Source organism: Dasypus novemcinctus, chromosome 29 (genome assembly GCF_030445035.2).
Source record: "Dasypus novemcinctus isolate mDasNov1 chromosome 29, mDasNov1.1.hap2, whole genome shotgun sequence".
Taxonomy (NCBI): Eukaryota; Metazoa; Chordata; class Mammalia; order Cingulata; family Dasypodidae; genus Dasypus; species Dasypus novemcinctus.
In genome coordinates, this window is record NC_080701.1 from 26595520 (window position 1) to 26619863 (window position 24344).

At 40.7% G+C, this 24344-nt stretch overlaps 2 protein-coding genes across 6 annotated transcripts in view; one reads left to right on the plus strand and one right to left on the minus strand.

The window, feature by feature from the left end:
- Window positions 1-2466: 2466 nt before the first annotated feature.
- The window catches only part of SLC20A2 (solute carrier family 20 member 2), a 138504-nt gene continuing 116626 nt past the window's right edge, over window positions 2467-24344 (minus strand). For 3 of the 4 annotated variants that reach the window (XM_058290117.2, XM_058290114.2, XM_058290115.2), the window contains exon 11: window positions 2542-2899. In XM_058290117.2, coding sequence (XP_058146100.1) covers window positions 2582-2899 — 318 coding nt within the window. In that variant the 3' untranslated portion in view covers window positions 2542-2581. Of the gene's footprint in view, window positions 2900-24344 lie in introns of all 4 variants that reach the window. The other variant, XM_004481703.4, reaches the window with a different exon arrangement.
- Window positions 10519-22735, plus strand: VDAC3 (voltage dependent anion channel 3). Of its 2 annotated transcripts, none has more exons than XM_004481699.5 (9): window positions 10519-10653; window positions 12791-12859; window positions 13601-13650; window positions 16190-16342; window positions 17168-17220; window positions 18399-18626; window positions 21127-21277; window positions 21711-21768; window positions 22199-22735. In XM_004481699.5, the coding sequence occupies exons 2-9, from the start codon at window positions 12793-12795 to the stop codon at window positions 22288-22290; spliced, it is 852 nt and encodes a 283-aa protein (XP_004481756.2). In that variant the 5' UTR covers window positions 10519-10653; window positions 12791-12792; the 3' UTR covers window positions 22291-22735. The 2 variants fall into 2 exon arrangements, with proteins under 2 accessions (XP_004481756.2, XP_058146107.1); XM_058290124.2 differs by lacking the exon at window positions 10519-10653 and adding an exon at window positions 10810-10964.

Here is a 24344-nt window from a genome sequence, read left to right on the forward strand (position 1 = left end):
TCCATGCAGGATTCCCGTTCATCACCCCACGCCCTCCACCTTACATTGTCATGACATTAGTTGCAAATGATGGAAGAGCATCGATATAATATTACTGCTATCTATAGTACGTGTATGTATACTTTTTTTAAAAAACTTTTTATTTTGAAATAATTTCAAATGTACAGGGCAACTGCGGACACAATACAAACCCATACTGAGAAGCACAATATACCCCCACCCAGATCCACCAGCCTTTAACATTTTCCCACATTTGCCATATCACTCTATCCATCTATCTAACCACCCATCCATCCATATTTTTATTTATCTATTGTCTAGATGTTAGAGAGTAGGTTGTATACATTATGCTCCTTGAACCCTTACTACTTCCATATACATTTCCTAAGAATAAGAATATTCACTCACGCAACCACCTTAAAGTACAGTTATCAAGTTCAAGAAATTTCACATTGATGTAAAGCTTAGGACTGTGCTCCAAGTATTTCACATGTCCCCAAAAATGTCCTCCTGGGCGTTTTTCTCCTCCATTACTGGATCCAGTCAGGGATCCCGAATTGCCTTTGTTATTATTGTCTCTGACTCGATTTACATTTTTATAAAAATATTTATTTTCCCCCTTCCCCTCCTCCCACCCTGCCATTTTTTGCTGTGTTGTCTTCTCTTCTCATTTTCTCTCCTCTAGGATTCAATCCTGGGGACCTCTGATGGGGAGAGAGGTTCCCTGTCAGTTGTGCCACCACAGTTCCTGGTTTCTGCCATGCTTCACCTTGACTCTCCCTTCGTCTCTCTCGATGCATCGTCACCTTACTGCATGACTCACTTGCACAGGGCACTGGCTCACGGCACGGGCACTCGCGCAGGCACTGGCTCGCCGTGCCGGCACGCTCTCTCTTCTTCTTTTTCACCAGGAGGCCCCAGGGATTGAACCCGGGTCCTCCCATATGGTAGTGGAAGCCCTATCACTTGAGCCACAATCTGTTTCCCTAACTCTTATTACATTGTGGAAACATATATACAGCATGAACTCTCCCATCTCAACCCCTCCCAAGCATACTGCCGAGGGGATTAACCACACTCACGATGCTGTGTTACCCGCACCACCATCTGTAACCAGAACTTTCCATTACCCTAAACAGAGACCCTATACCATTAGGCATTGACATCCCACTCACCCCAATCAGCTCCTCCACTCCAGTAACTTTCTGTCTCTATGAAATTGCTAGCTGCAATTTCATATGAGAAAATCGTACATATCTGTCCCTTTGTGTCTGACATATCATGTAACATGTCAATGATCAGCCATATAGCAGCAAGTATCAGAACTTCATTCTTTTTTAGGGCTCAGTAATATTCCATTGCATGTATATACCACATTATGCTATCCATTTATCTGCTGATGCGCCTTTTGGTTGCTCCTAACATGTGATAATACTGCATGAACATCAGGGTACAAATACCTGTCCCAGCTTTCAATTGCTGGGTCACATGGTAGTTCTTTGTTTCACCTTTTGAGGAACTATCAAGCTGTTTTTCTCAGCAAGATTGTTTGCCACCAACAGTGTGCTGACGTCCCCATTTCTCCACATCCTTGAAGCACTTGTTACTTTCATTTTTTTCAATAGTAGCCACTCTAGCGGGTGTGAAACGGTATCTCATTGTGTTTGCATTTGCATTTCCCTAATGGCTAATGATACTGTTGAAGACTGAACTGTGTTTCCCACATAAGGCATGTTCAAGTCCCAGCCTCTTGCCCTGTGGTCCTTTTAAATAGGACCTTTGAGGAGGTTGTTAGTTAAGGTGTGCTCACACTGAACGAGGGTGGGCCTCTATCTAATATGGCTGAAGTTCTCGGAAGCAAAGGAAATAGGCAGGGAAGAAGCCACAGGGAGTAGCAGCCTGAAGCTGGAAGTCAATGGAACCCCGAAGACAAAGGAAAAGATGTCACATGGCAGGTGCACTGCCATGTGACAAACAAGCCAAGGAACGCCACCCATTGCCAGCCAGCCAGAAGGTACTGACCCTGAGGGGAAGCAAGCCTTCTAGCCTTTGAAATCATGAGCCAATAAATTCCTGTTGCTAAGTCAACCCATTGTGTGGTATTTGTTTTAGCAGCTGGGAAACGAATACAGATACTGAGCATCTTTTCATGTGCTTATTGGTCATTTGTATACCTTCTTTGGAGAAATGTCTATTCAAGTTCTTTGTCCATTTTTGTAGTGAACCATTTAGAAAAATCCCTTCTCATTTTTCTGTGCATGTTTCTCTTTTACTATTTTCTTTGTGGTTACCATGGGGCTTAAATTTAGCACCCTAAATCTATAATAATCTTGTTTGGTGTGATACCAACTTAATTTCAATAGCGTACATAAACCATGTTCCTGTACCTCTCTGTTCCCCTACCTTTGTGTATTTTGCATTGCAAAGTGCATATATATATATGCATTGTAAGTCCAAAACTATTAATTTATCATTACTTTTTATGCATGTGCATTTTATTTTTTTTTTATTTATTTTTTTTTAAAGATTTATTTTTATTTATTTAATTCCCCTCCCCCGGTTGTCTGTTTTCTGTGTCTTTTTACTGCGTCTTGTTTCTTTGTCCGCTTCTGTTGTCGTCAGCGGCACGGGAAGTGTGGGCGGCGCCATTCCTCGGCAGGCTGCTCCCTCCTTCGCGCTGGGCGGCTCTCCTTATGGGTGCACTCCTTGCGCGTGGGGCTCCCCTACGCGGGGGACACCCCTGTGTGGCAGGGCACTCCTTGCGCGCATCAGCACTGCGCATGGCCAGCTCCACACGGGTCAGGGAGGCCCGGGGCTTGAACCGCGGACCTCCCATGTGGTAGACGGACGCCCTAACCACCGGGCCAAAGTCCGTTTCCCTGCATGTGCATTTTAGATCCTATAGGAAGTAAAAAATAGGGTTACAAACCAAAAATACAATAATACTAGCATTTATATTTACCCATGTTGATACCGTTACTGGAGATCTATATTTTTCATGCAACTTCAATCTGTCATCTAGTGTCCTTTTTCAGGCTAAGGAACTCCTTATAATGGGGGTTCTTTAATCTTTTTTGTTCCACAGAACTCTTTTCCAGTGAGGTGAAAAGCATGGACCCCCATCTCAGAATGTAGCAGCAGATAGTTTTATGACACTCAACTAGCATCAGGTCTAACAACTATCATAATTTTGAAGTATGGATGAGCATACGTGATTTTTTGAGATATGCAACAGCTACACTGTGATATAAAATGAATACTGCTGTAATTTATTGCATACATTCATAAGTGAAAGAAATGCTAGATTTCAGTTAGAGGTCAGAGAAAATAAAGATAATAAGTTGATTTTTTTCAATTCAAGCTGGACCCCTGGTTAAGATCCCCTGCCCAATAACATCTCTTATAGGGACTAGTCAAGTGGTAAGAACTACTTTAGCTTTTGTTTATCTAGGAATGTCTTAATCTCCCCCTCATTTTTGAAAGACAGTTAAATTTGGGAGGTTTATAGCTATTATTTCTTCAAATATTTTTTCTGCTCCTTTCTTCTCCTTCTGGGACTTTCACAATGCATATACTAGTGTACTTGATGGCACCCCACAAGTTCCTTGGGCTCTGTTTTCCCTTCTTTTTTTCCTTCCACCCCTCAGACTGAATAATTTAAATAGTCTTATCATCAAGTTCACTGATTCTTCCTTCAGCCAGCTCCAATTACTAGTTGTTTTTTTTTTTTACTGACCCTATCTTTGTGTTCATCTATAATTTCTCTGTTCTCCCTTATGTCTTTGCCCCTGTTTTCCTTTAGCAATTTGAACATAAATAGGACCACTTTTTTTTTTTTAAGTCTTTGACTGGTATGTCCATGCTCTGGTCTTCCTCATTGATGGTTTCTAAATTCTTTATCCTGCTCCTTTGCATGAGCCATCATTTCCTGTTTCTTTTTAAGTTTTGTGTACTTTTGTTGCGACCTGGATATCTGATAGCTTAATGTGAAATTTAGACTATTCCTTAAGCTTGTATCTAGCTAGTGTTATGATAGAGATTTCCTTGAATGCCAGGAGCTAAAAAGAAAGGAAGGAAGGAAGGAAGGAAGGAAGGAAGGAAGGAAGGAAGGAAGGAAGGAAGGAAGGAAGGAAGGAAGGAAGGAGGAAGGAAGGAAGGAGGAAGGAAGGAAGGAGGAAGGAAGGAGGAAGGAAGGAAGGAAGACTCCTTTCTCGGTCTTTGCAGATGGCCTTGTGTGAGCTCTGCTGTCTAATGATAAGTTTAGAGAATAGGCCAAGGCATGAGCATAGGGACTTGCCTGGTCTTTTGTGCACATGCATGTTTTTCTGGGAATGTGCATGGCCCTAGAAATTCTCTCATCTACTTGGATATGAATAGCTCCTTTTTCCTAGGAAACAGCATTTCTGCACAGTCCTCGGCACTGCACTGTATGCACAGCCTGCAAACGGGAGGCTGCTATTTGAGTGTTCTCCTCCAGCATTCTATAGAAGACCTCTGCTCTGTGAGCTGCCTTCTACATGCAGGGCAAGTTCTGGGACAGTGAGCCCATGACAAATGTCCTGGTCCGGTCCTTCAGACTGGCCCCAGATTGCTTAGCACAGACATACATGCTCCAGTATGGGCAAGAGGGTTACTCTGCTCCCTCCAGAACTAGGACCTGTGTCCACACTGAGCTGGGGAGGGGATTGGGACAGGGCCAGTCAGTGCACTGCGAGGAGAAGAGCCTACTGTTTTTTAAAGATATTTTTTTCTTTACCTGGTTGCATCATCGTCTTTTTGGTGCATCGCTTCACTGTACCGGGGCCTGCATCTCTCTCGACAGGTCTGGGATGCCTTTTTCACTTTTTCTTTTTACCAGGTTCCAGGGATTGAACCTGGGTCCTCCATTTGGTAAATGGGAGCTCAATTGCTTGAGCCACAGCCACTTCCTGGTCCTACTGTTTTTAAGTTACCTTTTCTTGATTTGACACCTGCCCTGTTACTGTGGCCCTTTAACGGATTTGGGAACCTTAAGAAAGATGGTTCTGCCAGCTCTTGTTACTTAAAGCTTCTAGGTGTGACATGGATAGAGCACTGGTGTGGCTCGATCCTCCATCTTATTGACCAGATAAACTCTGTACATAAAACTTTTTTTTGGAGCCTAGAGTGCCTACAACTGGAAGCGGGAGGAGTGCATCCAGTACCCATGTGGAATCTAAGCCCTCACTTGACATAGGTGTGCAATGGACACAACCAATCCAATGTCCACAGAGAAAATGTGGAATGGGTGTGGGAACGGTAGCCATGGTGGCTGCTGGGTGTGGGGAACGGGAGGAAGAGATGAGATGTGGAGGCGTTTTCGGGACGTGGAGTTGTCCTGGATAGTGCTTCACGGACAATTACGGGACATTATAGATCCCCCCAGGGCCCACTGGATGGAACGTGGGAGAGTCTGGGCTATGATGTGGACCATTGACTATGGGGTGCAGTGATGCTCAGAGATGAACTTACCAGGTGCAATGGATGTGTCATGATGATGGGAGAGAGTGTTGCTGTGGGGGGAGTGGGGGCAGGGGCGGTGGGGTTGAATGGGACCTCATATTTTTCATAATGTAATTAAAATAAATAAATAAATAATTAAAAAAAAAAAACACTTTTTTTTTTTAGGAAGTACCCGGGATTGAACCCAAGACCTTGTACAGGGGAAGCAGGTGCTCAACCACTGAGCTACATCTGCTCCCCTGTACACACACTTTTATTTCCCTTAAAATTTTTTTCTTCTCTTTTTTACTGAACCTTTTACTATGATCAGAACTTACCTTAATGGCTATACCATCTACACCATGATCCAGAATAGGGGCTCTTACAATCTATTTAGTGAATCCTCTGTATTGGCCATTTAGGTTGCTTTTGACTTTTTGCTACTATAAATCATTCAAAATATTCAAGATAAATCTTTGCATAAATCTATGACTATTTCCTTGAGATAAATCCCTATATATGGAATTCCAGGGTGAAAAGTATGATGAACGTAAGTCTTTGGTTGTTCTTTCCCACTGTTCTAGAAGTCATTCACGTCTGGTCCATTCTGGGCCATCACTTCCTCGGAGTCACCTCCCCAGACACAGGTGCTTCCACCCTGTGCTCGGCCACCTCCTTGTAGAAGGCCCAGAGATTTGACTTGCCACCTCCCCCTCTTCAAAGACTTGATTAGCTGCTTGCTCATTAGGGGGTCCTAAGTACACCAAAATTTTGGAGTACTTGAAAACAAGCACGTGGGCCCCTTCTCTTTAAAGAAACAGGAATTAAATAACACGTTTGATTTCAGAATCTTATACTTAGGGCAGCTGAGCAACCAGATCTTCATAGTGGAGCTTTGTTCCATGTTCTTGTTTTTGATTCTGAGGGTAAAACTATATAAACCTTCTGATACTTTCTTTTAAAAAGGCCACATAGGCAGATCAGCAGGTTATCTTGACTCAAGCGGGTAACGACAACACCCATCTCCATTGGCTTCTGCATACACAGGGCAATGATGTTTTGGGCTGTTACCTCTTACCTCAGCTCTGAGCGTGGAGCCCTGTAAATGTCTCTCAAATGAGGAGTTTGCTCTAAAATTCTATAATTCTGTAAATTTTATAAAGGGAGAATACTGTGCTATCATGATTTGGACTGAGGAAGTGCTTTCTATGCTTCCCAAGAATTTAGATCCCAGTGTGGGCAGGAGGAGAGAACTTCTTGTCATTTTCTGGCATAGTTTCTGGGGTGGCTAGAGCCTGTCTTAATATGAATTGTGAGTGCTTTGGAGCTGTATGGGCTCCAGAAAACATTCTTCAAGGTAATCCATTCCTGTGGTTGTGAACCCATTGTAAGTAGGACCTTTTGATGAGGCTACTTGAGTAAAGGCATGGCCCACCTCTTTCAGGATGGGCCTTAATCCTGAGTCCTTTATCAGAGAATGAAATTCAGATGGAAAAAAAGAAAAATGCCACAGTAGCAAGAAGCTGAAAGCAACAAAATCCTGAAGAGCAAGGAGAGACCAGCAGATGGAGCCATGTGCCTTGCCATGTGACAGAGGCCCCAAGCATCGCCAGCAGCTGGTCTTTGGGAAGAAAGCTCCACCTTCAGTTGGACATTTTCCCGGACTCTAACCATGAGTGAATAAATTCCCATTGTTTAAACCAAATCACTTCATGGTGTTTGCTTTGAGCAGCCTCAGAAACTGAAATAGTGTATCAAAAGCGTTAAGCTGGATTCCCACTAAACTGACAGGGTCAGAGGGACAGGAAACAAAGGAAGGATCCCCTCCTCCACAGCTCTGTTCTCCTTCCAGCTTCTTTCATTGTCTTCCTGCTTCAGGTGCTGGGAAAGAAAGCAGGTCTCTCTGGATGATCTGGAACTGGTGTTATCAGGTCCTTTCAGAAGAAAGACCTTTGGATAACAGAAGAGGAAGGAAGGAATGTTGCCAAATTCCCATTCAAAATGTTGTTTACGTTCTTACAGACAACTGTACCTGACAAGGCCAGATCTGAGCAAAAATACAGGCTGAGGTTGTGGTTCTAATGAACAAGTCCGCTGAGAAATACTATGCAGATGAATAAATATGGTTTCCACCTCTATAGCTGTTAAACTTGTATTAATCTTCATCAATTATTAACTAATGAACATTTTCCATATGCCATGTAGATTATTATGGGCTATGGATATATTACTTCATTTAATACCCACTGCAGTCCTCTGAGGTAGATATTATTTAGTTTTGTTTAGAGATGTGAAAACTGAGGCAGAGGGGTTAAATTGTTTGCCTAAGACTACAGAGTTGGCAGAGCTGTGACACAAACCCAGCTTTTGACTCCAAAGCTCATTCTATTTACCCTATTAAGTTATACATACATATATATATATTTTTAACATATTATGTTAAACTTATGACATTTATTCTGCCTCATTTGGCAGTTTTTCATCCAAGTTTTAGATTAAGCATCCATTGGGGGCATTTCTCTTATTTATCTTTGGTTAACTTGAGATGCTTTACACACACTGCAGGCAAATAATATTTGGCTATTGATTTAAGTAAGCAGCACGGTGTTTCGGGCTGAACACCACAGACTTTGTGTTATTTTTCTCCCCAATTTTATTATTTTGAAAGTTTTAAGACTCATTGAAAAGTTTCAAGAATGGTGCTAGGAACACCGGATACATTTTACCTAGATCCACCAACTGTTAACATTTTGTCACATTTGTTTTTCCTGAACCATTTCAGAATTAGTTGCAGACCATGCCATTTCACTCTTAAATACTTCAGCATGCATCTTCCTAAAAGCAAGGAAATTTCTGTATAACCCAAATACAATTATCACCCACAGAAAACTTTACATTATGATACTAATACACAGTTTATATTCAAATTTCTCCATTTTCCTAATTAGTCTGATAATGCTCCTTCTTTTTTAACCCAGGGTCCAATTTTAGGATCAAACATGGCTTTTATTGTCAGGTCCTTCTTTTGTCTTATTTTTATTTTTTATTTTTTATTTTTATTTTATTCATTTATCTTTTCCCATGTCTGTTCATCATCTTCCTTTCTTTAGGAGGCAACAGGAACTGAACCAGGGAACCCCAATGTGGGAGGGAGGCACCCAATTGCTTAAGTCACCTCCATTCCCTGCCTTGTTGTATCCCTCATTGTTTTCCCTCTTGTGTCTCTTATTGTGTCATCTTGTCACAGCAGTTTGCCATGCCTGCCTGTCGTGACGGCTTGCCGTCCTGACCATATTCTTGAGTCACTGGGAACCTCTGCTCCCTGCTTTGTTGTGTCTCACATTATGTTTTTCTTATTCCGTCTCTTGTTGTGCCATCTTATTGGGTCAGCCCCCCACACTGCCCACTGCACCAGCTCATTGTCTTCATTAAGAGGCACCAGGAACCTAACCAAGGACTCCCCACCCCCGTGTGGTAGGCAGGAGCCCAGTCACTTGAACCACATCTGCTTCCCTCTTTTGTCTCCTTTAATCTAGAACATTTAACAAGCCCTTTTCTTAATTTTTCATGACATTTACATTTTTCAAGAGAATTGTTCTGTAGAATGTCTCTCAATCTGGATTTGTCCAATTGTTTCTTCACAAATAGAGACAAGTTACAGACTTTTGACAAGAATATTACCTTTGTGCTTTTTTTTCTCCTCACATAATAAACTTTATTTTTTAAAGCTGTTTCAGATTACAGAAAAGATACATAAAAAATATAGGGGAGGGAAGCGGCTGTGGCTTGATTGACTGGGCTCCCGTCTACCATATGGGAGGCCCTGGGTTCGCGTCCCAGGGCCTCCTTGTGAAGGCAAGCTCACCTGTGCGCTTGCGGATTCTGCCCGGCCAGCAAGCTCCGCAGAGAGCTGACTCAGCAAGGTGACGCAACAAAAAGACACAACAAAAAGGGAGACAAGTAAAACCACATAAGAGTGCGCAACGAGTGGACACAGAGAGCAAAACAATAAACAAGCCACAAGGGTTGGGGGGGGGGGTTTGTAAAAATAAATACAGACACACAGAAGAACACACAGCAAATGGACACAGAGAGCAGACAGCAAGCAAGTCGCAAGGAGGGGGGAATAAAAAAAAAGTATAGGTGATTCCCATCCCTTCCCCCTTTCACATTTTCCGGTATTATTGACATCTTACATTAGTGTGCTAATTTGTTACAACCGATGAGCAAATGTTGAAGCACTGATACTAACCAAGGTCTATAGTTTACATTATGGTTTACACTGTGCCCCGTAGAGTTGTACAGGTTTCAACAAAATGCATAATAATGGCCTGCATCCATCATCGCGATCTTCATGCTCTTTTCTGTGCGTCACCTCAGGGGGCACAGCATGTCTGCTTGTTCCATCCCTGGTGATGTAAGGTTTGATCATTTGGGTGAGGGTGATTTCTTTGGTGTACAGCATCCTTTTCTCTTCGTACTTTAGTGAGTAATCTCTGGGGTGATACTCTGAAACTGTCCAGTCTCCATCGATCATTTCTACCCAGATCGATTCTTCCGCCGCCATCTCCTCGGCAGGGACTCGCTGGTGCTCCGTAGGGCACTTTCCCCCCGCTCCTCGCCTCTTCGCTTTAATCCACCACGCCTGCGTGATCGGGAATAAGTCACTCACCCCTCGGGCCCTACGTTTTCTCATCTTTAAGCTGAGATGACCTAAGGGTCACATTCACCCTGAGATGGGATTTCTGGAAACTTCTGCGAAGGATCCGCAGAGCAGCCCCACGTCCTCTGTCCTTGCCTGAGTGGCCGCGCCCACGGTAACAGTATTTAGCAGCCGCGGGGCCATCTCGCGAGAGCGAACCCCTTCCCGGGATCAGGGTGCGGTCCCCAGCTCCTTCCCAGCCCCACGTCACCCGCCCCCGGCAGCCCCCTGCGCGCTGAGTCCTTCTGCGCATGCGCGCGCCCGCCGCCAGGCAGTTGGTGGGGTTTGTTGGGCCCACCTGTTCCCGTCGCCTCCCCGGCTGGCCGCGAGCCGGGCCTGCGCGACACTACCGCGCAAACGCGGGGCGGGGCGGCAGCGGGGAGCGCGCAGGCGCCGCGGCGGGCGTGCGGGCGCGCAGGCGCGGACGGCGTTGGTTTGAAGAAGACCTTCAGCGTTGCCCTGGCGGAGCCGAGCCGGCCCTCGGGTTGGAGGTGAGGAGGGGCGGAGGCCGCGGGCCCCGCGCCCCCACCCCCGGCGACGGGGCCACGGGACCGGCGGGTCGCGGGAGAACGGCGACGCCAGGGGAGACGGCTGTAACGGAGGGATCGGGAAGGAGGGAGCAGTCTAACGGGGCGTGGCCGCGGCGCGGGCCGGGCCGGGGAGGGCAGAGGGGGCGCCGGCCCCGTCGGGGTCCTGGCTCCTCCTGCCGCCTCGGCGGACGGTGCCTGAGCGCGGGCCCTCGCCCTTCCGCTCCTCCTGGTGTGCAGACAGGACTCTCCGCAGGCGTCGGGCTGGCGAGGAGGTTGGTTTCCAGGGAAGTTGACTCCTCGAACCCCGTTCCCACCCCGCCCCCGCGTCCCGCGTCCTCGCCGAAAAGACCAGACATCACAGGAGCGCTTCCCCTCCTCAGGGCGAGAGCGAGTCGACGTGCACCGTGGAAAGGGAGAAATGGGGGGCAAGGGGGCTCTTTAGTTGATGTCAAGTTAGTAATTGTCTGAAGCAGTATTGCCTAGTTAACGCCCTTTTTCCCCCTCTGCATCTAATGCAACATCAGTACCTTGTGCATATCAACAAGCAATAAGTGCATTTTGTAGAGTTAATGGAAATATGTGATTTTAGCTTTACTCGCGAGTCGCGTGAAGTCTCTGTGTCTCCTTGATTTTTGCTTGATCATACCAGCAGGGTATTTTCCATCAGAAGTAAGCTTGAACTGGGCAGAATTGAGATCAGTTAGGAAACTAAACCAGCTATTCGTTTTTTGCATATTCTCTGGCAGTAGTTTTGAAAAATAATAAGGCAGAATACCAAAAGATTGTAACTGTTCCACAGATGTATGTATGGGTGCTTCTAAACAATTTACCTGTCTTCTCTAAGGGTTAAATGAAAAAGCAGACTTATAAAGCCTTAACATTTCCACTTGAATATAGAGTGTTGGTTTTTCTATACTTAACCTCCCAAATTACAGGATTTCTGGCAGAATTTCAGCAGATACCAGCATCAGTTGTGATTATGAGGCTGATAACATCAAATTAGAATTGGAAATGTGTAGAAAGTCTAGAATCCATCATTTGAGTACAAGGGATTGAACTGTAAAATAATTGCTCTAGAAGTGAACTATGAAACCCTGTGGCTTAGAGCCGAGTTTTACTATCTTGACTCAGTATGTTTATATTGAGTATGGAAACTCTCTTTCCTCTTTATAGCCTAGTGTCTGATATATTTGACAGATTTAAGTTCAGGGATAAATTTTAAATACATTCACAGTTGAGCAGTGTCATCTTAAATGTATATCATGTCATGTGTTTAGCAGAAAGCCAGATTAAGAGTTAGGCTAATTGCAGTTTGAATGTGTATGTAGCTGAGGCATAGGGATAGCAAGTGCTCGCTGGCGCTCTGGTATCATCACGGGGCCAAGGAGGCTGCTGGAGGTGGTTCCGTAGTTGGTTAGGCATGGCATTAGCGTTAGGCACGGCTGACAACAGACCCTGCTGCAGAAGACTGCCCATATACAAAGAGAGCAAAGGCAGATGCAGGTGGCTGCTGAGAATTTGATGTGAGCGTTCTGTTGGCAGTTGAAAAGCTGGCTGAATCCTAGGTAGGCGAGGTGGAAAGTTGAGGCACCTTGGGTTTTTGAAGGCTTTCACTTCAGACTTTACACCAGTCTTTGGTAAACAGATTGCTCCTACCTCTGGTTAATAGGTATGGTTCCTGCACTTCATTTTAAAAAACAGCTTTGTGTGACAACACATTAATCTTATTTTAAGAACTGAATTTTAGAGAAACAAGGTTAACCATGAGGTTTTGATTGCATCTATTCTTAGAGTTTCTTAAAAAAAATTTACCTTGTTGCCTCACACAGTTCTTTGGCTTTTTATACCAGCCTGAGAAAGGTTTTTCTGAGGTGAATTTCGGAAGCATCTCCTTCAGGCTGTGAGAACTTTTTTCCCTTTGGAAATGCAATCAGAAAAATGGCCTCTGATTTTGTGAGAAAATTCTTTCATTCTCCAGTGTTCTGGAAAGCTCCTTTTTTAAAGGACCAGAATGCCTTCTCTTAAGCAGTGGAAAACTATGGTGGAATGAATACTAAATGGTTATTCTTATTCCTTTGGCCCCATTTTTCTTTATAAGATATGTGTAACACACCCGCTTACTGTGACCTCGGAAAGGCTGCCAAAGATGTCTTCAACAAAGGATATGGTAAGTATGCTACTGCAAATTTCCACTTTGGGGGGTTTGAGATTAGTGGTGAAATGCCTACTATGTGCAAGATACTGTGCTAGTAAAATGAAATTAAGACAACATTAACCTACTTCACAAGATTTAAGGGGTAACAGGTTATTAGACTTCATTTCTTAGAGTCCCTTACAAACAATAAAAGCAATTTTATATATACACACACGTATATATAAAGTTATATAAATCTATAATATCTCTGTCTCCTCTGGCTACCCTTGAGGACAAAGTAGGTATACTCTTTTTCCTCCTTCCAAATAATGGCGGTGTTTTCCTGAGAGTAGAGACACAGCTTTTGACTTCTTTAGAGTAACAATTCTTTGATCCCAAATAATTTTTAATTGTTAAATCTTTTCTCTGCTTATATTCTGTGCATTTGATCTCTTCTTGTTAACTAGTAATGTTAATTGTATATTTTAAGCTTGTATATATATCAGCATAATATAGTAATATTGATACTTGGAATGGTGCATATTCCTTTCATTAGCTTGTGCTTTAACTTATATATTTAAAGTAAGCCTTTATTCAATTTGGGGGCTTAAATATTATACTTAAGTTATTTGGTTATTAATCATTATCTCCTGGAATTCTCCTGTGTATTTTTCACATGGATGGTACTGTGGACTATTTTAATTTCTGAGGTGGCAAAAATGAGTGACTGTCACATTTTGTACATTACTGTGTTTTTTTTGTGTATGTGTCTAGGGTTTGGCATGGTCAAAATAGATCTGAAAACCAAGTCTTGTAGTGGAGTGGTAAGTACCTAATATATTTTTAAATAGATAATTAACTTAAAGGAACCTGTTTAACAGTCATTATTCACTCTCGTTATGTGAAACCGCATATGTTTGGCACTGTGCTATCTTCTCTAAGCCTTGCCCTACTCAGATTTCCAGTGAGCATCCTTACTCAGCCAATTAAACCCATAGACGATTAGGTTGAATTTTTCAAAGGAGCCTACACATTTTGAACCATGTCTTATCCTAACCATGTCTTATCCTTATACTTTTATGAATATTTAGTCACTAAAAAGTTTATTTCTATTATAATAGGTTCATGCAAGTTTTATTGCCCTTCTACAAAAAATAATTTTAGTCTCTGTCCTTTTATGATTAATTGAAGTAAATGTAGAAAAAATGCATGTAGACAATTCTACAGTTTTTATCCTGATTCATACAGTCTTTTACTGGAAGTTAAGAACTAGTAAAGGATATGGTGGTATTTTCAAAAGGCTATTAACTAGAGCTTTCATTCAGTAAATCTCAGCAAATAGATTAACTTTATGTTCACCTCATTCTCTGAATTTTCTTCATTGGCCACATCTTTTTTGGTATTTAATCAAATAAAAATTTTATTTCTGGATATAGTGATTTAGTTAGAAGGACAAGAGGCATGTGGAATTCTTATGACACTTTGTCTCTGACTCTATACTCCTGGTTTGTCACTATCAATCTTTCCCTGACTTTCTCTAGTGGTAAGTAAATATATATGTACCTATCTTGCTAAGCTTGTGTATATGCTTCTGTTAAAATGGAGAATTTAGGCTCATTTTGAGTAGGGTTTTAGAATTTGCTCAAGTTAGGTTCATGTTTAAAAATGATCAGCTAAAATTTTATCTCCCTTTCATGCTGCTGTGGTTTGGGACTTTTCATTCAGATGGTAAGGAAAAAAGAGCATATTTGTGTGCTTGCTTTTTTTATGACTTGCTTTGTGGTCTCTGGTATGAATTTAGGATAGGTTTCATCCTTTGCTCAAAATGTCTTAGATATTGTTTGTTGATAGTTTACGCATATGCCATCTATTTAAGAGTAACATTTGTGTGATTGTTCTGTTCTTTGCTAGCATTTAATGCAGAGCTTGTAGATGTTATATGCATGTATATATGTATTTTGCACATGTTTGACCTAATTATGTAATTAAAAAGAAATGGAAGCAATTGGGATCCTGAGACTGAGAAAAATCCTAGCCTTCTCTTTGAGATTCGTACTTCTGGTATTTTCGATTTTTGACAGTGCTTCAAACTAAGAAATGATGATGATAACATGGGAGAAATGTGGAATTGTTATTTCTTTACCTTAATTTTGTGTATAAAATTTCCCTAACAACAGAATTAAGGTTTATATTTGCTATATAGTTGGCCAATATGTGAGAGGTAAATGTGAAAATAGGAGACTGGGTAGTAGGACCTAGTAAAAGAAAATGACTATCATATTAAAAGAATTAAAAGAACTGTAAAACGTGACTAACATTTTATCACTTTTACTAAGGCCTTGCCCTAAATGTGCAGCATGATAGTCTCTGTCAGAGCTTTCTGCCTGGTGTTGATAAACAGATCTTAGCTTCCCAGTTGTTTCATCAGCCTGTAGAACTAGAGTTAAGACAGCAGGGTATTTGTTAGAGGGTGGATTCATACTGCAGGCAGTGAAAAAGAACTGGTGAGGGTTGGTAGCATTTCATTACCGTTGGCAGTAGTTCAGAAATGTTCCTTAAAAATAGGGCCAATCAGAGTGTTCTTCTTTGATGCTTTGTAGATTGATAGTGACAGGTGTTGACTTTTGCTTCTCCCTAGAAGGAGATCTATTTCTGATTGTTATCATCATATGACTAAAAGGACACTTAACCAGGGAAGAGGATATATTTTAAGGCATTCATAATAACTATTTGTTAAAAAGCACTTTAAAAGCTAGACTGAGGAGAAGGGGGAAAGAGGAATAAGTTATAACATTCCATTTTGTAGTGAAAAATGCACAGATACTTTGAAGTACTGGAATTGTTTATGCTGAAATTGCACATAGTCTTGAGGACAAATGCAATAAAATTCCAACCCTATTAAAAGGGAGGGAAGTGGCTATAGTGCTTCTAGTATTTTGGAATGTTTAATGACTTTTAAATTAACTAATGGTTTGAAAGGTCTGATGGAGAACCATAATGTTTTTCAGGCCATGGAAGTTAAATATTTAAGATTCAATATTTTTGTCTTTTTTTGTAAAGGCATTTATTTTCAATAAAGATACTTTTAAAGTAGAAATGAAAGGTTCCAATTTAGTAAGAGAGTATAGGGAAAGAGAAATATTGATAAGACAGGTGGAGTAATGGAAAGACATAAAACTGGTTATAAAATGTTTAGAGACTGGAAAGAAAGAAGGAAAGCAGGAAATAAGTGACTAGAGAGTGCTAGGCTATGGCAGAGAGGAAATTCTATTGGTTTCTGATGCATTGAATATTACTTTCTGAAATGATTTTTTTTTCCTACTTGGTGAACTTATTTTAAAGTATTCTTTTCTTGCTTGCCAGGAGTTTTCTACTTCTGGTCATGCTTACACTGATACAGGGAAAGCAACAGGTAACCTAGAGACCAAATATAAGATTTGTAATTATGGACTTACCTTCACCCAAAAATGGAACACAGACAATACTCTTGGGACAGAAATCTCTTTGGAGAATAAGGTACGAGAGAGCACTAAAAGTTTTATTTGTAAGCTAAATTTTTTTTGCAGATTCAAAGATGAACAAGCTCCAGATATAATCTGAAGAAGATGTTATAGTAACTTGTCTAGTAGCCATATTTTTTTCTCTGCATATGGCCTTATTTGGTATGTCTTGAGTAGACCAAACTATTTGCAATGATTTTTTTTGTTTAAAGTGGCACGGGCTCTTTAATTAATATACATAGGAAGGAGTGCGAGAGCAAGAGAGTGGTCAGTTCTACCTGGGGAAGCAGAACAAGACAAATTTTTGTTTTGTTTTGTAATCATTGAAAAATTGGCTACACAGAAAAATGTTTCTAAAACATTCTGTAATGTTTTAAAAGAGAAAGTATATCAGCAGGTATTTGTCAAGTGCCCACGATGTTAAGGGCACCATTTTTAAAAAACTATATCTATATGTACATTATCATATAAAGATATACATGCTGACTTGTTGAATGTCAGGTTATCACATTACAAAAATTTTAAGAGAGTATTAAGATTATTTTATATTGCAATTTTGCTGTTTTGTACTGTAACTTATGCTATTTGTTATAATAGGATTTGACCTATAAATTTTAACCTGTTTTTTTGGGGGAGGATAGAATCATGATGAAGGCTGGGGGGAAGAAGAGAGGAAAGGATGGGGAGTTAAATGTGTTACATAGTTTAATATTTGGCTTTCTTTAATTTCCATTTTTTTTTTTTGTATATAGGGAGTTAGGGGAAACGTTAGAATCGGTTTCTTAGGTTGAAAAAATAATTGAAAATTACCAACATGTTAATTTAAATCTTTACTTTTCAGTTGGCTGAAGGGTTGAAAGTGACTCTTGATACCATATTTGTACCGAACACAGGGTAATTATCCAATTCTATTTTCTGAAATGCTTTTGTAGCCTGAAGGGATAGAGCGCTTTAGAATGGGGAGCGCAATTAAAAGCTTATAGGCAGGAAGTGCTGAGGAAGTTGCTGTTAGTAACACTAGAGACTTTGTGCATATAGAGAAGATAAAGGAAGACTGACATGAGGCAAGATGAAATTTAGATGTGAAAATTGAAAAGACTGGACAAAAAATTATAAATCTATTCCAAAGAGTAGTAGAAAAAGACTAGGAACTAGAAGGGTCTGAGGCCATAGGTATTTTTTATACTGTGTTCTAAAATTCATGGATGTGGTGTTCTGCTGAGAAGTTAATTTCTTAAGGAAAGAATATAACCTCTTGGTTCTAGAACAGTATAACACGTAGTTCTGGGATTGACTTGCTTTCTTAGCCTCCATAAATGCACCAGCTTCTCTTCCTCAATTTCCTCACCTATAATATGGGGATCGTGTTGCCTAACAGGCCAAAATTATCTAAAGGACAAAGGTGCTAGGTAAATGGAAGGTGGCATTTCTTCTTATCTATAATAGGTTGTATCGTTCCTGCCACACTACCTCAGTTATCTGTAGGACAAATATTCTTTTGAAAGGCCTGGTTGTAATAGGAAGGGGACTATTTAGTGTTTTCAGTCCTTTCCTTGAAAAAAGTAAACTCCCCACCATAATAGTATAATTTAGTTTTGGGTGTTATGTTTTGTGGCACTTGGGACATTTGGACACATTTAAAAGAGATTTGGTCTCTTGTATATCTGTATCTACATCTTCAGATTATTAATTTGGTGCTGAAATACCTTATTCCTTCTTATATTCTTGTACTTTTCTCCATCCCTTTATAAAATTAGTGATAAAGTATCCTATCTTGTGACTTTGTAGTGAGTAATAGGTACAAGTAGTACATACATTTATAATGCTAACAAAATTATATTTGTAGAGCTAACAAAATTATATTTTGTGTCTTGGTCTACTGGGCATGTGAGCTGTGTTTTTGAAGTGTTGTAGATTGTCAAATAATATTTGAAATATTATTACTATATGTATGCAGTCTACCAAAATAATATTTAAATTGGGGGAGAGAGGCTTTTACTCTAAAAATTCCTGGAAAGTAGTAGAAACTCGTGTTACATTCATAATTTTTTGTTATTGTTTGTTTATTACAGAAAGAAGAGTGGGAAATTGAAGGCCTCATATAAACGGGATTGCTTCAGTCTTGGTAGTAACGTTGATATAGATTTTTCTGGACCAACCATCTATGGCTGGGCTGTACTGGCCCTTGAAGGTTGGCTTGCTGGCTATCAGATGAGTTTTGACACAGCCAAATCCAAACTGTCACAGAATAATTTCGCCCTGGGTTACAAGGCTGCAGACTTCCAGCTGCACACTCATGTGTGAGTGTTTATAATTCATTCCTTCTTTAGTGCCAGTGCCATCTCCCAAAAACTTGGTAGCCATTAGCAGACTGAGGAAGGTTAAGTGATGGTACTTACATTTACTATGCCTTGGTGGATACTCAACCTCATTGTACTTTTCATAGTCAACAAAACATTACCAGGTGGTTAGGTGCACTTGGTGGACAGTGCTGTGCTGCTGGTAGTTACTGGCCTCTCAGCCTTTACTCCAAACTTCAAGGAACCTCTAGAATCCGTGGAAGAACCCTTGGCACAGAGAGAGCCTCAGGCATTGGTCATCTCTTGATATGAGGGATCCTTTGGCAGTATATATTCCTGCTTTCTCTGGGGCCCTATTCATCTTGGCAGTATCTGGAAGCAGGTCTGTTTCGATCACCAAGAACAACCACCAAATTGATCTCAGCATCCTGGAACATCCTCATGAATTCTGTGGAGGTTTTCAGGTACCTGTGGTGAGCACCCAGCTAATCCAAGCTATCCCTAATAAAGGATTCAATTACGTAGGCTGCATCTTGTTGGCTGAATGAATTTGAATTTTTACATTGTATTTTATGACTTGGTCTACTGGGCATGTGAGCTGTGTTTTTGAAGTGTTGTAGATTGTTGTCTGATAGACTTTCTAATTCACTATTTTTTTTAATACTTAAAAAAAAATAAACAACTTAGATTACATAAATGTTACATAAAAAATGTAGGGAATTCCTATATTCCCACTCTCTACCCCTCCCACATGTTCCCACATTAACAACATTAATAACAACCTTCATTAGTGTGGTACATTTGTTACAATTGATGAACACATACTGGAGCACTGCCACTATGTGTGGATTATAGTTTACAATATAGTTTAAACTCTCTCCTGCACAATTTTGTAAATTATGACACGATATATAATGTCCTGTATCTTGTCATTGCATTCTCATTCAGGACAATTCCAGTGTCCCAAAAAAGCCTCCATATTACACCTATTTTTCCCCTTTCTGTCCCTTCAGAACCTCTGGTGGCCACTGCCTCCACTTCAATGACAAAAGTTCTTCCATTGCTAGAATAACAAAATCAATCTGTAGTAGAATAACAGTAAGTCTACTCTAATGCATCGTTTATTCCCCAATCCTTGAGGATTCTGGAATGGTAATGCCCAGTCCACCTCTAATTAAGAGGGGGCTTAGATCCCATGGGGCAGATGGATGGGACTATCTTGCTTGCAGTTGTAGACTCTCTGTTCCTTGGGATGGTCATTGTCCATCATCATTTCCTTGTTAGTTGTCCTGGGTGAGTCCAATGAACTGGAGAGTAGGTGTTGCAACTCTGTTGAGATTTAAGGTCCAACTGGCACATGAAAAGCCCAAAGATTTAAGTCTCTTAGATGTAACCTATGAACTAATACTAACTATAGGTTCAAATATAAGGGGCAGAAGAGTCATGTGTAGGGAAACCACAACTGAGTCTAGCTCTTTCACACTGGGGAACATAAATTCCAAAGTAGGGTCCACTGGCAGAAGGCAAACTGCTGAGCTATCATCCCTGCCTATTGTGTTGGATGTTTCCAGAGCCCTCAGGAGCACTGCTGTTTGAGGCAATATTTACTTTGGCAGCCTATGAGATCCTGCTGAGAATGACCTCCCGACTCACTTTGAAGTCTCTTAGCCATATAAACTCATTAGTCTTTACCATTTCCCCCTTTTGGTCAAGGTCTTTTTCCAGTTGCATTGCTAGTTGGCCCTAGGTAGTAATCCTTGATGCCAGGGAGGCTCATTCCCTGGAGTTATGTCCCACACTGGGGGGAAGATAATGCACTTATATGCTGAGTTTGGCTTAGAGCCCACATTTCAGCAACAAGGCTCTCAGGAAGTATCTAATTCACTTCTGATGTCTAAAGCAAAGTCAAGCATTGGTATAGACAGGCATTGCAATTGATGAAGCAGTATTCCCAAGAAAACCATGAAAACTCAAGGATTAACTTCTGGGATACTCTGAAGCAATACTTTATGTACTTCTCTGGAGTAACGCATTCTAAGTATTGTAGGGAGGGTGTGTTCTAACTCTAGCACTGGGTAATAAATGAAATCCAGAATTGGCTTTATTCCTGTACTTGTATCTCTATATATTTTTGTGGTTTTTGCAGAATCTTTATTGAATTCTACTTTGAAGATGCTAAATTCTATGAAAATCTCAGACCTTTAGGTCATATTTGCCTGAGGTGTCTGCCTTTGTGCATCATTGAATTGTGTAAAAGAAATTTACATCGTATCTAGGACCCAAGTTAATGAATCAAGTGTCACACTTTTGAATAAAGTGCTTATAAATTGCAGAACTAGATTTAGTCCCTTACTTTATTTAGTAGTAATTTGTGCTAGAAGTTGGCCGAAATCTCTAGGTGCAAATGAGATCCTTGTTTAGATAGCCTTAGAAATTGTTTCCATATCATAAAAATGGTACAAATAGATATTTATAACTTTTCCCTTTATCTTGAAAACAGGAATGATGGCACTGAATTTGGGGGTTCTATCTACCAGAAGGTTAATGAGAAGATCGAAACTTCAATAAATCTTGCTTGGACAGCTGGCAGTAACAACACCCGCTTTGGCATTGCTGCTAAATACAAGCTGGATTGTAGAACTTCTCTATCTGTAAGAATATACTACAGATCTGCCCTTAGGGTTTCATCTAAGTTGTAAATGGATATGATGATATAGTTGTGGTTTGCATTTTTTTTTATTACCTTTCATGAAGTAGCTCATTGTATAGAGAAAGGAGTACAATACTTGAAGTCAGGAAAGGTGGGTTCTAGTCCTAGCCCCCTAGTGTTCTTGAAAAATTTGTTTTGAGGCCTTTAAGGTTCCTTTCAGGCATTCTCAAGGTTCCTACCATCCCTGTCACTCCTACTGACTGCTTAAAAATTTATCTTTTTGTTCATATAAATTTTCAGTTTCTGTAAGTATAGATTGGTCCTAAGGTGCTTCAGCTTTGGAAACGTGGTGTATGAAATGGTGGTTGTGTTGGACTTCCATATTATGAAGTTGACAATTTTCTAACTGTTTCTATTCCATCTCCCAATCTTAGGCTAAAGTAAATAATGCCAGCCTGATTGGACTTGGATATACTCAGACCCTTCGGCCAGGTACGTAAAAGAATAACAGTGGGGTTGGGTGGAAGGGGATAGGAGTATAAGGAAAATAGTCTTCAGTGAAGGTTCATTCAGAGTATTTTATAACAATTGGTTATTCAGACAGAAAGTGAAAGAGACCAGGTACTTTCACTTAAAAAATAGTTCTCTATTTCTGACTATAGTTTTGGTTACTCTGGCTTGTAAGTTTGGTCGATCATTGTTCTTAACCCTGAACTCCACGTCAAGTTTGTCGTGATCATGCTTTACTCATGACAGAACAGCTAATTCTAGATAACCCACAGTAGATTTAGGAATAGCCATATGCTTGTAACTCTTAGACCGAGCTATAATCCATGCCATTGACTCCATCCATTGTTTATAGAAAATTCAGATTTGGTTGTAATAGTTGTTATAAATGACTGCAGTGTTTTCTTCTTTCTAGGAGTCAAACTGACCCTCTCAGCTTTAATCGATGGAAAGAACTTCAATGCAGGCGGTCATAAGGTTGGGTTGGGATTTGAACTAGAAGCTTAATCTGGTTTTGAGTAGAGTATCAGATTTGTCCCTGGAGGTGAAGAGAAATGAACCCACTGTTTTGGCCTTAAAATTCTTCTGTGAAATTTCAAAAGTGTGAACTTTTTATTCTTCCAAAGAATTGTAACCCTCCCTACACTTGAAGACTAGAGGTTGCCAGTCCATCCTAAGGGAGGTACTTGAAGGCATGCATGGAAGTTGTCATGTTTGTGCCACATTTCAGTTCAGTTCCTCAGTGTTATTTTAAATGTGTTCCTCAATGACAGTGTGTGTCACGTTGTAAAGGAAATGACCCGATCCTCCAGTTTGTACATTATGTCCTGCATGTCCCACACCACTTTTTCATGACCTTTTAATATATTGGTCTCTGTGCTGTAGTGGAATCTTTGGTTTTGCATCAGAGTAAAATAAATCCATCACATTTGGAACATAATTGCTCATATGACTTGCTGGTGGTGGTTTTCTTCTATTTCACGTGATTTGTTTTGTTTTGAGAAATGTGTTAATGTGTGGGATTTGTGTCCAGAAGTGGTCTGTCTGTCCAAGGAGTTGAACTGATAGGCTTTGGTTCCCCTACGCTGTTGCTCGTCCATTCCACTCTTGCTCACCTCATGCTTTCATTGCTCTCGCGCATTCAGGCTGGGCAGAGGCATAACTGGGAGGAGCTCGGTTTTTAAAAAATTATTTGCTTTCTGTTTTTATTAGAGAAGTTTTATGTTTACAGAAAAATCAAGTGTAAAATAGAGTTCCCATATACCACTGCATTAACACCTTGTATTAGTGTTACACATTTGTCACAATTCTTGAAAGAATGGTTTTATAATGGTACTACTAATTATAGCCAATCATTTACAATAGGGTTCACTGTGTTTTCAATCCTTTGAGTTTTTCATCCATTTTTATTCTAATAATATATATACAACCTATACACATTCGAATGGATAATTGAGTGCTTTAATTACATTCACAATGTTGTGCTACCATCACCACTATCCATTACCAAAACTTTACAGTCAACCCAAATAGAAACTCAGTAAAATTTAAGTCTTACCTTTCCATTCCCTACCTCCACCCCATCCCTTGGTAGCCTATATTTATTTATTTAACAGTCATTTCTTGAGCAACCACCACATGTCCAGATCTGTAGATGTGGAGTCCTCGCCTGCCAGAAGTATAAGAGACTGAAATGCATAAAACAGTGCTTGCAGCACCATGTATTAAGTCTTTTCACAGGAATGCACTGAGAGTTAAGGAAAAACCTAGGTGGCACATCCAGTCAGATTAAAAGGGAAAAGCTGTGAAATCAAATGATGGATAGGAGCTCAAGGGCTCATTAAGGGAGAATGAAGATTTTTTTAAGAAGGAGGAAGGGATACAATGAGACAATAGAGGAAAGAAAGCTTGAAGACAAACAGGAAGTTAATTGGTAGAGCAAGCGAGGTCCCAGAAGAGACAGGAATATATTCAATTCAACAAATGTTTATTGAATGCTACCATACTCCAAGCATTGGACAAGGTGGGGACAAAGATGAATAAAGGACCTGATTCTAACCCTCGCGGAGCTCATAGGCCACTGAATGAGGTAAATAACTAAACATGCAGTTGTAATAGCGTGTCTTATGGGAAGTGAAAGGTACCGTTAGGTCCATGGGAGGCATACTGAAACATGTCTGGTGAATTGGGCTTCTTGGGGAAAGTGATGATAAATACATGGAATCGAGCACAGGCAGAGGAAAGAAAGGAAATAAGATGAGTAAAAATATATTAAGCTGTGTATGTGTGTGTGTGGCAGAAAGGAACTTGCATTGGAAAAATAGGATCTTACAGTTGAGACTAAATGGATTAGGATGAGGACTTTCAGGAGTATAGAAAAGTAAAATTCTGGACACAGCCCTAGGAATAGTTTCTAAGCAAAGGAAAAAGTGAGAATGAATTAGTATATATTGTGATGCTCTCCAGTCTCAGTTGCAAGAACAGACACTCTAACGAGGCTCCCTAGCACTGGGAACTTGGCATGGCAGGAGACTCAGTAAAGCGGAGGTGAGGGGGGGGCT

Coding starts and splice junctions, on each gene's coding strand:
- VDAC3 (XM_004481699.5), top strand. CDS start 12,793: ATGTGTAACACACCCGCTTACTGTGACCTCGGAAAGGCTGCCAAAGAT. Junction 13,651..16,189: donor CCAAGTCTTGTAGTGGAGTG/GTAAGTACCTAA, acceptor CTTGCTTGCCAG/GAGTTTTCTACTTCTGGTCA. Junction 16,343..17,167: donor AAATCTCTTTGGAGAATAAG/GTACGAGAGAGC, acceptor TTTACTTTTCAG/TTGGCTGAAGGGTTGAAAGT.